A 15202-nucleotide genomic window follows, 5' to 3' on the forward strand; every position below is an offset into this window, starting at 1 on the left:
GAAGTTAGTGATCTTCCAAGAATGGGAGAGGAGTTCTAGACATCTCCAGAGCCTAGGTTATCAAGGTTAGAATTTGCCTACCCAAATGAGACTTTTAGCTCAACCAATCAAGGCACCACTCCACACTCTTCCTCCACTCTAGCATGTTGTAGCAATACAAGTTATCAGGTACTTTATCTATGATGGAAGACATTCTATGTTGTACATTGTTTAGTTTAAATTGTTAATTCATTTGTGGCACAATAAACTGGTTAATATACCCAACTATTTGCATCACATGTTGACCACCATGGCAATAGAATATAGAAAGAAAAGAAGACCTACTTCTCTGTCCCACCATTGTCTGGTTGTTTTGTTAGTCAAGAGAAGTCTATCCTTACAATATTCACAGTAGGTTGTTGAGGAATGTTCCAAAGCCAAGAAGGGATAATGAAGAAGAGCTTGTGAGAATTCATGAAAAACAAGCACCTACGGGTAAAGGAACTAAAACCCTAGTAGGGGAAGCCTCAGCGGTTGACTAGGATAATTTAGATGTTTCTTCCTCACCCCTTCAAAACCCTAGTGTGCATGAAGAGGAGAACCTGGAATGGGAGATTACTAGTGATAGTGAGTTGGTGGTTTCACCTGCTACATCACTAGATGCATCTGCAGCTTCCGAAAAAATTAACTCCTCATCTTCAAAGCAAAAATCTTCTGCAAGAGGAAAGAATCTATCTCTTCCTCTAACTCAAAACAAAAGGGGTTGAGTGTTGAGTTGTAAAGAGAGGAGCATATAACCAAGAGGCAAAAAGCTATAGAGGAGTCTTAGAAAACGTCCACAGGGAAGGCAGAGAAGAAGTTAGAAGAAGAAAGTGAAACTTCAAAATCTATAAAACAGTCTAAGCAACAAAAATTGAGGAAAAAGGGGACACCAGAGAAACAAGATTCAAGGAGATGTTCTACCCGTCTCGGTAAGCGAAAATCCTCATTAGAGCAAGAAACCCCAATGCAAGAGACTGTACATGTGGATGATACTGATTCTCAGAGGGAATATACATTCAAAAATAAAAGAAATTGGGGCAAAGCTCCAAGGAAGCCAAAAACAGAGGCAATGAAGGAAAAGGAACAAGGGGGACTTGGTCTATATGACTTTGACCTAGGAATGGAAAATGAAGATCCTTTTGACCCCAAAAGAATACCTACAAGCATAGTTCCAAGACTCACCAAGTCCTGGCGAGTCCCGAGCCGAGTGACCCTAGCCGAGTCTCAAGGACTTGTGACTCTCCAACACTCGCTCTAGGCAAAAATCATTAGAAATTGGTTTTTTTGCCGAGTTCTGCTGAGTTTTTGCCGAGTCCTGTCGATTTTTTGCTAAGTCTCGAGTCAAGTCAGCCTTGCCGAGTCCGAGTCTCGTTTCTTTGCCTACAAGAGTGTCCAGTCTTGTGGAACAAAGGATCATTCCCCCTATGGAGGAACTTGATGATGATAGTGGAAAGGAATTAGGATTAGATATTTCTATTGGTCCTGAGTACAACCTAGAAGGAAAATAAAAAGCAGAGCTACAAGCAACTCTTAAAAAAATAAAAGTTTTGGAACAACAATTGTTTGAATACAGAGAAAGAGAAATTGGATTGAAGGGCAAGGAGTAAAGATCAAAAACACAATTGGCCCTGCAGCAGCAAGAAGGGATTGGATTGCAAAACTTAGCCAACATGACCATCATAGAGTTACAAAGGAAAGGATACCCTCCTGTGAAGAGCAAGGATGCATTTGCACCATTCACTACTATTACACTTGGGTAAGCCCTATGGAAGTAGCAAATGAAATTTGAATGGCAAAAGACACAATGGGAAAAGGAAAAATAGTTGCTCTAGTAAAGGCATAAGGCGGAGTTAAAGGAGAAAAATGTACAGGTCAAGAAATTGATTGTTAATCTGACACAGATGGCTTATTAAGCCAACCAATTGAGAAGTTGTCGCCCTCCTGCCTAGGTATATGCCTTATATTTGCAAGAGAAATTTCTATGTTTCCAAATTAGTCAATTGTTAAATAATTTGCTAATCTCTATTGTATCACCATGGTCATTTTTATTAATTGTTCCAAAGTTGATTCAGACACACAAGATTAGATGTGTGTGTTTTATCTGCACAATTTGGTTGTTCCCTACAACACTACATGGAATCCTTTATACTATGTGGGAGACCTATAACTCAAAACACTCACATCCTATCTTAGGAAGGAGCAAGAGCGAGGGAAATTATATCAGCAGTATTAGGAGCAGGAAAAGACATGTCCATTGAAAATAAGGGTTGTGTGAAGAACCAAATAATATTGTAGTAGAATGGTCTAGAATGGTTAATACGTCGGAGGTGGTAGCAAAACTTTATGGGCTCAGAAGACAAGATTATCAGAGATTCAGGGTATTTGTGCATGGAACAGTAAAAGACAAAACTTTGAAACATATTTAGCACAGATGGATGGAATTAACTCATGAGCTTAGGAGAGAGCCCCATTCACTGTATAATTTTATCGCCCTAGAACTCAAAGCTAAAAGGTACATGAGAATTGTGGAGGACAGAGGAATAGCATGGCTGCCACTCAAGTTCAATCCTCCACTCCTTCATTACCCGATGCCACACTGGATAGGGAATCAAGCGATCAATCCAAAAAGAGAAAGGGAGCACTAAAGTAAGATTACTAACGACAGAGGCTTCTAATCAAATTAGAGTTTTAAAGTGACCCAAACCATAGTTTAAAAACTCGTGGACTCGCCACGGACTCACGAGTCCGTGGGAGCCACGAGTCGACTCGCCAAGGACTCGCGAGGCGAGTCCTGGCAAGTCCATTTGAAAGACTCGCGAGTCTTTTGCAAGGACTCGCGTGATTCTTTTGCACAGATTCGCGAGTCTTTCAGATGGACTCCCGCAACCCAGAAAAACCATCAGGCAAGCTTTAAAAATGAGTTTTTTTTCGGATTTTTTGCCCTCATTTGGCGTAACTCCCCCCCTTTTTGACTTTTTGGGGGGCTAAGGGGTAAGCCTAATTGGACGTGGGCCAATTAGGGAGCACGCAAGGGGGCTAGCAATGCCCCTTGACCCCAACTTGGGGGCACTGCCCCCAAACCCCTGTCAAAAAATATAGGGGGAAACTGCACTGATGGAAGTAGGGAAAATTTAACCTCCGAGTCTGATTAGGCTCCATATAACAACATAATTAGCATTGAAGAAATCTTGGTATTATACATTTTAGAGTTGAAAGTTTAAAACTATGAGTATGAATGATGAAATTTCAAATATTGCACGTTTGTTGATCATATGACATGTGTAATGTTTCAATTATGGCTCTTATGTTCTCTAAATGCATTAATTTCTTTATGTTTTTTTGTAAAACTACGGTTTTTTTTTTTGCCGAGTCCTTGCCGAGTCTTTCATGAGTCTTTCACCAATCCAAATTTTTGGTTTGCCGAGTCCATGGCGAGTCCGAGTTTTTGAACTTTGACCCAAATAATAAATTATAGACTAGATGTTCTAGGACTTAATCTTAGGGAATGGTTTGCTTGAGGACAAGCAAGGGGTAAAATTGGGGGGTGTGAAGAGACTTGTTAATGTCTTGAGTTTACTTATTTTCAGCTACTTTAAAAGACTTTTACTAGATCATCAGCAAACTCATTATATGCTTTGATCATCCTTAGAATCAAATTATTGCTAATTATAATATATATACATATGGTATATTGATATGGATATGCAATGCGTTTTAATGGATGACATGTTAAATGTTGTGAATGTTAACTTATGTGGATTATTGCCATTGCTGGAACTAACATGCAATAGGAAGCAAGAGTTGGCTGTAGCCGGCATATCTCTATTTCATACACAGCTGAAGAAGGTGAAACTTTATCAGCACGCATGGGAGCAGCAAATGTGGACAAGAAGAGTCCTTGTTGACTCTGTCTTTCCAGAGGACGTTGAGAAGATAATGCATCATGGAAACCGATGAAGTTGTGCATCATTAATCTTGAACTAATGAAGCAACCATGTTCCTAGTTTTTGTGTTACTACTCAATAAAAGAGTTTGTTATAAAAACGAACTCCTATAGTGTTAATATCTAAGTTCCCGATTCGGTATGGATACGAATACAGAATCAGGAAAAAAAAATTCCTTGGGTACGAGTACGTCCGTACATATATATATATATGTGTGTGTGTGTGTGTGTGTGTTCAAACATCAAAATTATAAACTAAGTTGCCGGTTTGGGTTTGGGTTCGGGTTCGAAGAACCGGTACACTAGTATGGTAAAATTTTGAAAAGGGGTTTGGGTTCGTTAGTACAAAAACATATATATATATATATAAACATGAATTAAGATTAGCATGTCACATAGCATCATATAAACAACAAAACCAACATAAACTTGTAATCATAGCATCATGATCATACCATAACAGCATCATATACATCAAGTTTAATATCAAAATGATAAAATATTCAAGTATCATTGTTTCAACTTTCAACAATTTAAAGTTTGATCATCAAATGGATTCTCTAATTGATCATCCTCATTCTCCTCCTCCTCATCATTGGCATTGACATTAGATGAATCAATGCCAATGCCAATGCCACTTTAAGTTTGCTCGCTATCTGAGTCATCAAATGCAACAAGCTAAGAAGTGAAAGCATCCAAATCAGTATGCTTTGGCTCTATATCCCACATCTTCGTTTCCCCTTGCTTGTAGTCATGTTGCTTGTGTGAAATGAGCCAAGTTAATGTTTTAAAACTCACTTTTAGGGTTATATTTTAATTTTTTATGTGGTAGAATTCAAAAAAAATTAAATTTTGCAAAAAAAAAAACCATTTTTGGGCCATCAGACCCTTGGGTTCAACTTGGGTCCTCTTGGGTTCTACCTGGTCCAAACCAGGCCTGTGAATCACGGACCCTGTCCGGACCACAGGTGGACCGGACTGAAACCCCGGACCAAGACCAGACTGGACCAGTACCAAGGGTCTAGGGGGGTCGAACCCGATAACCTAGATTATAAAATATAATTGTATAAACTATCACTATCATTATTGATTATTACAGAGATGCAACCCATACAAATATGAAATATGCAACATAACTTTCCGTACATAAATGATAATTGATAAATCATAAATCCATAATTGCCAATGCCAATAAATATTCATATATCATAAATGTAATATCATATTCATAATTTGCAAAAAGGATAATATTCAACTTTCAACTTTCGTCTAATTCAAGTTTCAAAATGTGAAAATGTCATGACACAATAAAAATTCAAATTACAAGCCATCTATGGGATTTAAACTCCATATTCATCTTCATCTGAAGCATCCAACCCAAGCCCAAGGTCAGCAATTGGTTCAAATTCAGCATCAATTGAACCACTATCGATTGGAATGCCACTCCCACTAGCTATGTCTCTCTCAAATTCCATAGTTGTCTCGTCTATAGAGACTTGAGCAAGCTATGCAACTGTAGCATCTAAATCAGCACACTCAGGGGCTAGATCCCAATTCCTTGTTGCACCTGCATTATATTCAAGGTCCTTACGTGACAACAAACGAAGGTTGGAGTGTATGTAGACCAAATCCTCAGCTTTCTTTTCACCCAAACGATTATGTTTGACTGAGTGGATGGAGTATGTACTCCAATTCCGCTCAACTGAAGAAGAACTTGTAACTTGTTAAAAGTTAAAACATAATTAGAAATTTATAAATTATAAAATAAAAATATGATAGCATCAAATGGAATCAGAAAACTATAAAAATAAAAAATAAAAAGATACATACTTGGGAGAGAAGTTTAATTGCAAGAGGCTGCAAGTAAATGGAACCTTGACCATGTACATACCACCACTCATCAGCTTCCATCCCATATCTAGCATTAAGAGCTACAACATCATGATTTTTTGTGGATACAAATTGGCCAAACTCCCTCAAGACAACATTTCTTGTCCCCTCATCTTGATATATCTTTTTAAAGCCAGCCCTATAGCCAGAAGCAACCTCTGCATCTCTATACGATGGCACCCTCCTTGGTGTTGCAAGCATCTCTGAACTATAAGATTTTGGCATCAAAGAAAATGCTAAGAGATGTAAGGGGGTGGTCATCTTGTTCCAACGGTCAACAACAATTTTCTGCACAACTTTGAAAAATGTTTCTGTTGGGTCATTTACTTTTCTTTTTATTACTTCTTTTATTTTCTCCACCATGCAATCCATGGCATCATAAATCTCACCCAAACATGGGCGATCAGTATCAGCATACCTAATCAATCTCATAATGGGCTCAATGAAATTTAAAACATATTCCACATTATCACACCATTTCTCATCAAGGATCAATGCTCTTACTTTTAGAGCTCAATCTATGTGGGACTACTTCCATACACTCTACAATCCATTGATGACCATTGAACTCAAGGCCTCTTGTACCTTCACAAGTTGTCTTAAGACAAGCGTGTGAGATGCAAATCGTGTTTCAGCAACCTACCATGACATAAAAAAATACACAGCACATATCAATTATTAAAAAATTAAAAATTAGAACTAAAAAATTAAAAAATAAAATTTAAATTAGTAATTATCTTCAACAACTCCAACTTGGAGAAGGTCCTAAAAATGGCTTGTGACATACGATGATTAGTCACAAACATTTGAATCTCCTTGCTCTCCGCATACAATTTTTTCACCCAATCAATTTGTGTGCCAATCTTTTGCATGATTAAATTGAGTGAGTGGATTGCACACGGTGTCCAAAAGATGTGACCATGTGTAGCCTCCATTATAATCCCAGCTGCCCTACAATTTTTAGCATTATCCGTTATGACTTGGACAACATTTTCAGCCCCCACCATGTCAATGCATTCTATCAGGATATTGGCAATGAAACTTGCATCTTTCACTTCCCCCTCACAATCCACCGCTTTCAAAAACATTGCCCCTTTAGGGCACACTACTAAAACATTGATCAATGGCCTATTTTTACAATCTTTCCATCCATCAGAAACAATGGACAAACCTGTTTCCAGCCATGTATCTTTGATGACTTTCAACTATGACTCTATGGATGCTTTCTCCTTTGCCAATAAGGTGGTTTGCACCTTTTCATACCCTGGACAAACATAATCAGAAGGTGTATTGCAAAGGGTATGCACCATGTCCTGAAAGTAAGGTGATCTAACAAGATTGAAAGGAAGCCCATTGCCATAAATGCAACACCCAATGCTCTAATCTACAATCTCTCTCATTTCATTTTTGAAGGCAATATCCAATGGGCCTCTTTTCTGTGAAGCCACAAAATTCTCTACTACAGCAATTGGTGGTTTTGGCATGAAAGGATGTGAACCAGCAGGTCTTGTGGAGCTAGAACTACTAGAAGGCCTCTTCGAGCTTGACTGCACAAGAGGATGATCGGTCTTTGCTTTGCCACTTCTCCTATCAGCTTCCTCTTGTTCTCTAATATAGTCCAAAATTAGAGCTTTTGGCAGCCCCTTGCCATCTGATCCCTTACAAAATTTTATTCCACGTCTGGGGATGAAGCAAACGTGACCTTTCACTCGATAGTATGAGCTGGTATACTCAATGCCACAATGGTTACACCGCCAAAGAAAACTCCCACCACCAAACATTTGCTTAATCATTGTCGTATAATGCCAAAGTGGTGAATCTGGATCAATTTTAAAGGGGTTATTTTGAGTTCGGACCTGGGCAACTAAACTAGGGCTTGCACTTGCACTTCCAATTCCAACCATTATGTATGATTATATGAATAATGCACCTAAAATAAAAAGAGAAAATACAACATTATTGAAAAAACTTGAGAAAATTCGGCATTATAACCCCATACTATGCATACAAAGTGTAAAAAAATATACAAGAGTTCTTTAAAAAACATTGAAAAAAAAATTGAAAAAATTCTTGAAAACTTGAAAAAAATTCAGATTCACTCACCTTTGGTGGCCAAATCTTCCTTCTCCAATGATTCCTATGCCTTTGATGCGTGTCTCACACCTTCGTAGTCTTCACCTTCGAAGAAAAATGCAAAAACTTCAAAACCTGGCTGTAGAGAAAAAAACTTCAAAAATGCAAATGAAATGAGCTGAATGAATGTTTTGATGCATTACATGCATCATAAGGGACGAAATTTGGGTTTAGAGTTTAAAAAAATATTAAAAAAAGAGTGTTTTTTAATTATTTTAGCAGCTTTATGACCTGTGAGCCCCGTTTTTGGCAACCCACGGGCCTTGGTCCGCCTGGGTGCACCTATAGATCCAATATCTTCTGATAATATTCAAGAAGAACCTACTCAAAAGCATGTACAAGAGATAGTAGCAACAATGGGTGATGCTGAAGTAGGAAATCTTGATACACTAGTCACCTTTGCATTGAAGAATATACCTCCAAACGCCCTCCCTATTATAAATGGCATGCAAAAGCATCAATCCAAGACTGTAAGGTCAGCCCCAAATAGGATGAAAGATATCAAAAAAGCCTAAACTGTATTGATCTTGTCCTTAGCATTTTTTGATAAAATATAAGTTGTCTTTTGATGCACATGAAGTTACCTTTTATGTACAGATCTTGTCCTTAGCATTTTTTCTTCTTGCATGATTCGATCTCCTTGTTATGATGCTTGAGTCTTGGAGTGTTGCAATGTCTCGGATGGTGTGATCTTGATGTTGTAGGTGAGCTGATGAGCCTTCACCTCTCTTTTCATATGCTTTGCCAGCTTAAATATGCTGCTCTGATCTCCTTCCAGTTAGACCTGCTTGCATAACCAACAAAGGAAGCATGCCTGATATAGACATGTTTCTCAAATCTTTTAATCTGAAATGCATTCTAAGTGTTTTAATCTCTTATTTTGTGCCTAATCCTGATTTTAGTTTCTGATTTGAACTTGCTTTCAGGTCTAGTTTGTCTGATTTTACTCGCTTTCAGGTCTGATTTTACTATGACCTTACTTATTCAATTTCACAGATAGAGACACTTACTTCATCAATCTTAGGGCCCTTTGTCATCAACACACCCTCATCCTGATTGCCTATGCTGTGACTGTCCTCATCTCAAGCATCCTTGAACTTTCTTTGGCAGTCCTCTATGCTTAGACTCATTATCTTTGATTTTGGAGGCATATGACATTGATGGTCTAATGAAATGATCATCCAAATTGCTCATCTCCTAAGCCCTGAGAGCTTACTGACCTCACTTCAACCCAACAAGAGAGACAAGACTTGATCAGCTCTTGACAACCTGAGAGCTACACTACCTCAAGTAAAAGGTTAATAGCAAAAGACACTACAACTAACCTAGAAAGCAAAAAAAAGTGGGGGTCCCCATTTGCAATGGGGTGGTGTGAAAATGTCACAACAGGACTCATCTTGGGATTTGGGCAATTGATTTTTACTATAGATTTCACAATTTGTATGGTTTTAGCTCATGTTTTCCTAATTACTATTTCATGGTTTCATAAATTGCTTCTCCTATTTATTGGGTGCTTGAGATGGAGGTTTCATAGTTAGGTTTGTAGGTACTATTAAGCTACTAGAAGTGCTCCAAATCTCTTGTTGGTGATAGACTTGTGAAGGCTTAGTCTCTCCAAGTATATCATAACCATTGATTGCTAATAATACATTGAGTTGCTTCAGAGTTGACTTTTTCTACCAAAAGAGCCTTCCCCACATAAATCAATATGTTATAGTATATTGCTTTTGTGTGTATTTTTTTTAACTGTTTGAACAATTTGATTTTTTGCACACATCCATTCTCATAGATTTGTGTAGAAAGCATATTTTGCATCTTTGTAAAGGCTTTAAAACCTACAAAAAATTTAATTAGCAATTAAATATTAAACTTTAAAAACAATTAACAATATCTAGTAATTAGAATTTAGAAAAAGTAAATTTAAATATAAGATTGAAATTACATTAACAATCTCATTAATGATCTTTGCAAAGACATCATCAAAAAAAATTCTTTGTGGCCCTCCCCCTTTTGTCTTCTTCAATTTAAAATAAGAAAATCCATCCATTATTGACTCATAAATATTTGCCTCAAAGGTGTTAGCAAACCATGAACGCTTTGTAAGGTGATTGTAGATGTACTTGGTGATGTTCCTCGCATCTTCCACCATGAATTTCACCCAATCAAGTTTGTTTATATCCTGCAACAAAAGATTAGGGGAATAGGCAAGCAAGGGCTCCAAAGAAGTGTTGGTTGTCTCTCCTCAAGTAGTCTACCTACTATCACATACACTATTGAAGAGCACACAAATATACTAAGAGGGGGGGAGGTGAATCAGTATATTAACAAACTCTTACTTTTTCAACTTAAATCATAAGCATATAACTTATCTCATAAACATATTCATTGTATATTATCATTCACATGAGATCTAACTACCAAGTATCACAAATAGAACACATGATATACATGGAAACCCTAATGGGAAAAACCACGACAAATTAATGCTTTTATATTTCTTCTTTTACAATGTTTGTAGGCACCAACCTACTAGAGGCACCAACCCCTAACTTTGTTTGTGAGCACCAACCCACTGGAAGCACCAACTCCCACTTCTGGAATTGTAGGCACCAACCTACTGGAAGCACCAACTTCCACAACTTAGTTTGTGAGCACGAACTCCCAATTCTGAATTTGTAGGCACCAACCCACTGGAAGCACCAATTCCCAAAAATTCTTCAATGATTGATATGATTTACTCCTTCACCCAAATCTGATCACACACCATATAATGTCTTTGATCAAAGTTCACATGATAAGCTTCTCTCATAAATCTGATCACAACTCTGCTCCAAACACAAATCTGATCCACAATCAAATATCAATCTTCCTTCCAATTCTGATCATGATTAGGCACACTTCTCTTTCATAACTCTGATCCAATTCCTGTCAGCATCTTCCTTCAATTTTATCACTAAGTATATCAATATTTTTCCTCACAAATCTGTTCATAACCTTTTCATACATAACACATACTTCGCTCTAAATCAGAATTACACTTCATGTTTCTCTTTCTTTATATCTGCTTGAAAATGCTTCATAGCTCGTCTATTACAAAGCTTTTATAGATCTGTACATTCCTCCTTTCAAATCTGATATGATATTCTCATTGACAGCCTTCGTAAAATCAGGTGTGTATATATTGATTGTCTTCAAAGCACACACCACACACATTCCTTACACTTCTTTCCTCTAAATCATTTCCTCAGCATTTTTACACACACACTCTTCTTAGAATGATTTGATTTCCTATATATATTACTCACATAGCCTTTCATAGAAAAGTTGCATTCTTTCAAAATATACCCACCTTTATCAGTTATGACTTTTCAACCTTAATTAATAAAAAGATTTCATAAACAACTTGTTCCTTAAATCGTATCTTTTGGAAACATATTAAGAATGCATCTTAATTATCACAACCTTTCATATATTAACAAGTCGTACCATTTTGATTCTTATGATTCGTATCTCTTCACTTATTAAACAACCTTTTTTAGAAGTCATTCTTTTACTTGATCGTTGTCTTTAACAAATCATTATTATTGCAATTTAGTATTATTAAATTACTACCTTATCACTCTTTTACATAGGATTATTTTGTCTTTTAGGGGCTCTAACATAAAGGTGTGGGCCCCATAATCTATTTGTAATTCTTTTAAGGCACAAAGTAATATGTAATTATTTCATAGAGGTCTACACACATAAATTATTCAATACTTTGTTTATCTTGATTGCCACCATTTTAGTAATTGCTGCCACTATTGCTTTTATATTCTTTTGATAAGTGCTACCTCATTGCTTTATCCATGATACACGGCATTTGCTGACTGCTTCCTTTGTATCATTCTGTATGTTTTCATAAGATGGTTGCTGCTTATTTTGGTTACTGCACTTTATACACAAGTCATTGCTCAATGTCTTTAACTGCTGCATCTTGTATTCAAGTCGCTCTTCTTTAACTATATTCACTGCCCATATTCATTGTTTGAATCTGAATCCACATCACCTCTACCATGATTTTGATATTCATCTTCTAACTCATCAAAATCAGTCATTTTATGATCATCTACCTTGTATATTCATCTTCTTGCCCTTTGCCTATGTACAATCTTCTTCATTGCTCCATGATTGGATGAACTCTTTATATCTTCTGTATGATTCATCTATCACTCTCAGTCCAATTTCTTTGACATCAATAATAATCATTGTTGACATAAATGACAATATGTCCTGGACTTGAGCGCTTGAACTTTCATTTGTATGTCTTTAAATGTTTGATTGTTATCTTAACACCAACATTTCAAAGCCTTCTATCTCACATACTCTGTCTGTGGTTTCCAATAGTTATTCATTTCTTTTATTAAATCCTGATGATGGTGGTAACATTATTCATAACTGTTACTCTCATTTGTCATCAATGATAATGATGAGAACTCAATGACAATCTTTCCATTCGGATTGTGTATTAAGCTCTTTCAGCTATCCAATTCCTTAATTATTGACAATCTCACCTTTGACATCAATGACAATATTCTAACAACTATTACATTATCTATCACAACTTGGAACACATTTTTTATACCAACCTTTAATAGAACCCCCTCCAACATTTGACTCAAATTCTAAATATTCTTTACTTTGTTAGAGGCATCAATGGGCCTCCAAAACACCATTGACCATTTGAAGCCGCTAATAAGTTAATGTGTACTGTAATTTCTTCCATCTACTAATATTGTGCATCCTTCTTGGGCCAATGTCTTTTTAACTCCTCCAAATCAATATTTGTATTTTTCACTACTTTCTAGAACAATAACCCATTCAAGTCCTATGAACTAAGCATCTTAAATCCTTTCCTACAATGATCAATGTTACAACCAAATTCTTCCAATATAGGCTTCTCAACACGATGAACATAAGGTTGTTCTGGTACCAAAAATTCCCACAAGCCGTGATTGCTTAATTCTCATTGCTCCAACCTATACCTTCAGTGAAGGCTGTTCCAAATCAACTTCTTAGTCAGGGCTTCTGGTTAATCCAGAACTGAAATAGATATAGCATTTCCAATAGAAATCAAAGCTTACTCTATCCAAAGTGAGAAGGTCAATTACAAGGATTTAGATTAAAGGAGGCAATACAGCTTAGATGCAAAGCCACAATGTTAATTAACATCTTCAAGTGGCCTTCACTTATGCATGTAGATTTTATGCAAAACTCCTCAGCAGAGGTCCATGTTGCAATCTGATTGGACAAACAGATAGGGGATTAACAGTAGACAATGAGATACCGTTGAGCAAGAATATAAAAGCAACTACTAACATACCTCTGGAACAATCCGGTTCAAGGTATCTTCCATGTCAAGCGGAACATCGCTACTTGCATTCTCATTTATAGTCAAGCTTGCAGAAGTGTGCATTACTGAGAAACATGTAACAAGAAAACCTATGAAACAATGTAGAGAAATAACCAAATCAAAGCTTACAATTCTTTTCAACAACAAATATGCCTGATGACAAAATTAATAATAAAATAAAAGCTAATCACATATGCCTTTTACAATTTTTTTATGTACAGCATGAGTATTATTAAGAGCAAACAATAATTTCCTTAACATGCCTTCTTAGAATCAAATGCAAATGCAGAGAACAACTGTTTGTCCAGGACACAAGAAGAATTGGACCACCCAAGAATGATGCAATTCCATCCAGACAATTTGCCAAAAAGGATTTTTATGTTTGTTGAAGTAAACAGTTTCTAATCCATTCTTACTGAACAAGTTTGCGAGACCAACTTCAAACTGACTAATTTCTGGAACTGCCTGATATATATACTGGGTTATCATATGGCAACCCCTGGACAAAAAAGGCAATGATCCACTCAATACTGAAAGGATGAATAAATGCATTGAAATTAGATGCATAGTAATGATACAATAAAATAAGAAACAACCATTCTGTACTCAGACTGAAACTCTATATCTTAAGATGATTATGGTGAGCGACTCAAAATTTAGGATTTGACACCACAGAAAAACACACACACTAACTGCTATAAGAACAAAACTGACCTTCCAAATGGAGGAAGTGAAAAGGTCTTCTGTGTCCATTCTGTTGGAGCTGCTACCGAAGGGGAAATACAATCATCAATATTAAGACTAGACAGAAAAGATAAATGTAACTGCTTTTTTGGCTTGTTAGAATAGAAAAAGCAAGCTTGAAAATATCATTGGATACCAAGAGATGTTATAAATAGAGGAAGCATAAAGAAATAAACACTACATGTACATCTAAAGAAGCTTTCCATTAGGACCACTCATGTTACTCTTAAAGCATAAGAATCCATAGCATAAAAACAAAAGGGCATCATTTCATCATCCATGAAGAATTCCATATATATTTGAACTGTACAATTCTACGTACTACAAGCATGATACTAGAACACATACCTGTACTAACAGTTGATTCACAGGTGACCATAAGGTAGCCCTTATTTTTCCCCTGAGCCATGTCCTGGAAGTATATGAACAAAAGGTTATATTAAAAATGCATTTTGAAAGTGGTCATGAACTATCAGGCATATCAGTCACCATAAAGACTAATGTACAAATATACTAAATGTGCCTTTGGCCTCAAATCATATATTCTCTGAGAGCAACTCCAATTACCCAATTGTACCTAAAAGCACAAACCCATGTACCAAAATATGAAGTAGCTTTATAATATAGAAATATTCTGATTGAAAAAACAAATTGATCAGAGGAAAATAAAACTCACCAATGAACTAGATTCAAAACTAAATTAAAATTCAAAGAAATAATTCTTTACAACTGAATATTAAAACGTTCTGTAAAAGAACAGCGTCATTTTGTAATATGAGATTTGTGTGGGAGGATCTATTTTCTAGTAAACAAAAAAACAGATACAGAAGCAACATCCTTGACCCATCATCAGACCTCAGTTGACAGATGTAATGATGATCAGAATCATCCAAATCTCTCATAAGTTGAACTTGGAAGAGGTTGACAATGACTTGAGGCTTATGTAAACCACATACACAGGAGAATCTGAAATGAAATAAGATGTAATGCCAAAGATGCTTAACTGTAGATGATAAATGGCTAATAAAACAGAATCCCTAGATTGTCATCCAGTTGTCTGAAGATGATCACTAGAACAA

At 36.4% G+C, this 15202-nt stretch overlaps 1 protein-coding gene across 6 annotated transcripts in view; it reads right to left on the reverse strand.

The window, feature by feature from the left end:
- The window catches only part of LOC131074686 (uncharacterized), a 104509-nt gene that overhangs the window by 72710 nt on the left and 16597 nt on the right, over positions 1–15202 (reverse strand). For 2 of the 6 annotated variants that reach the window (XR_009113103.2, XM_058011365.2), the window contains exons 2-5: positions 14472–14535; positions 14094–14145; positions 13796–13878; positions 13350–13468 (exon numbers count right to left, since the gene is read on the reverse strand). Coding sequence is in view for 5 of the 6 variants with exons in the window: in XM_058011365.2 (XP_057867348.1) it covers positions 13350–13468; positions 13796–13878; positions 14094–14145; positions 14472–14535 (318 nt within the window). In the remaining variant the exon portion in view is untranslated. The remainder of the gene's footprint in view (positions 1–13349; positions 13469–13795; positions 13879–14093; positions 14146–14471; positions 14536–15202) is intronic. The other 4 variants (XM_058011368.2, XM_058011366.2, XM_058011367.2 and 1 more) reach the window with 4 other exon arrangements.

This window comes from Cryptomeria japonica, chromosome 4, assembly GCF_030272615.1.
Source record: "Cryptomeria japonica chromosome 4, Sugi_1.0, whole genome shotgun sequence".
Classification (NCBI taxonomy): domain Eukaryota; kingdom Viridiplantae; phylum Streptophyta; class Pinopsida; order Cupressales; family Cupressaceae; genus Cryptomeria; species Cryptomeria japonica.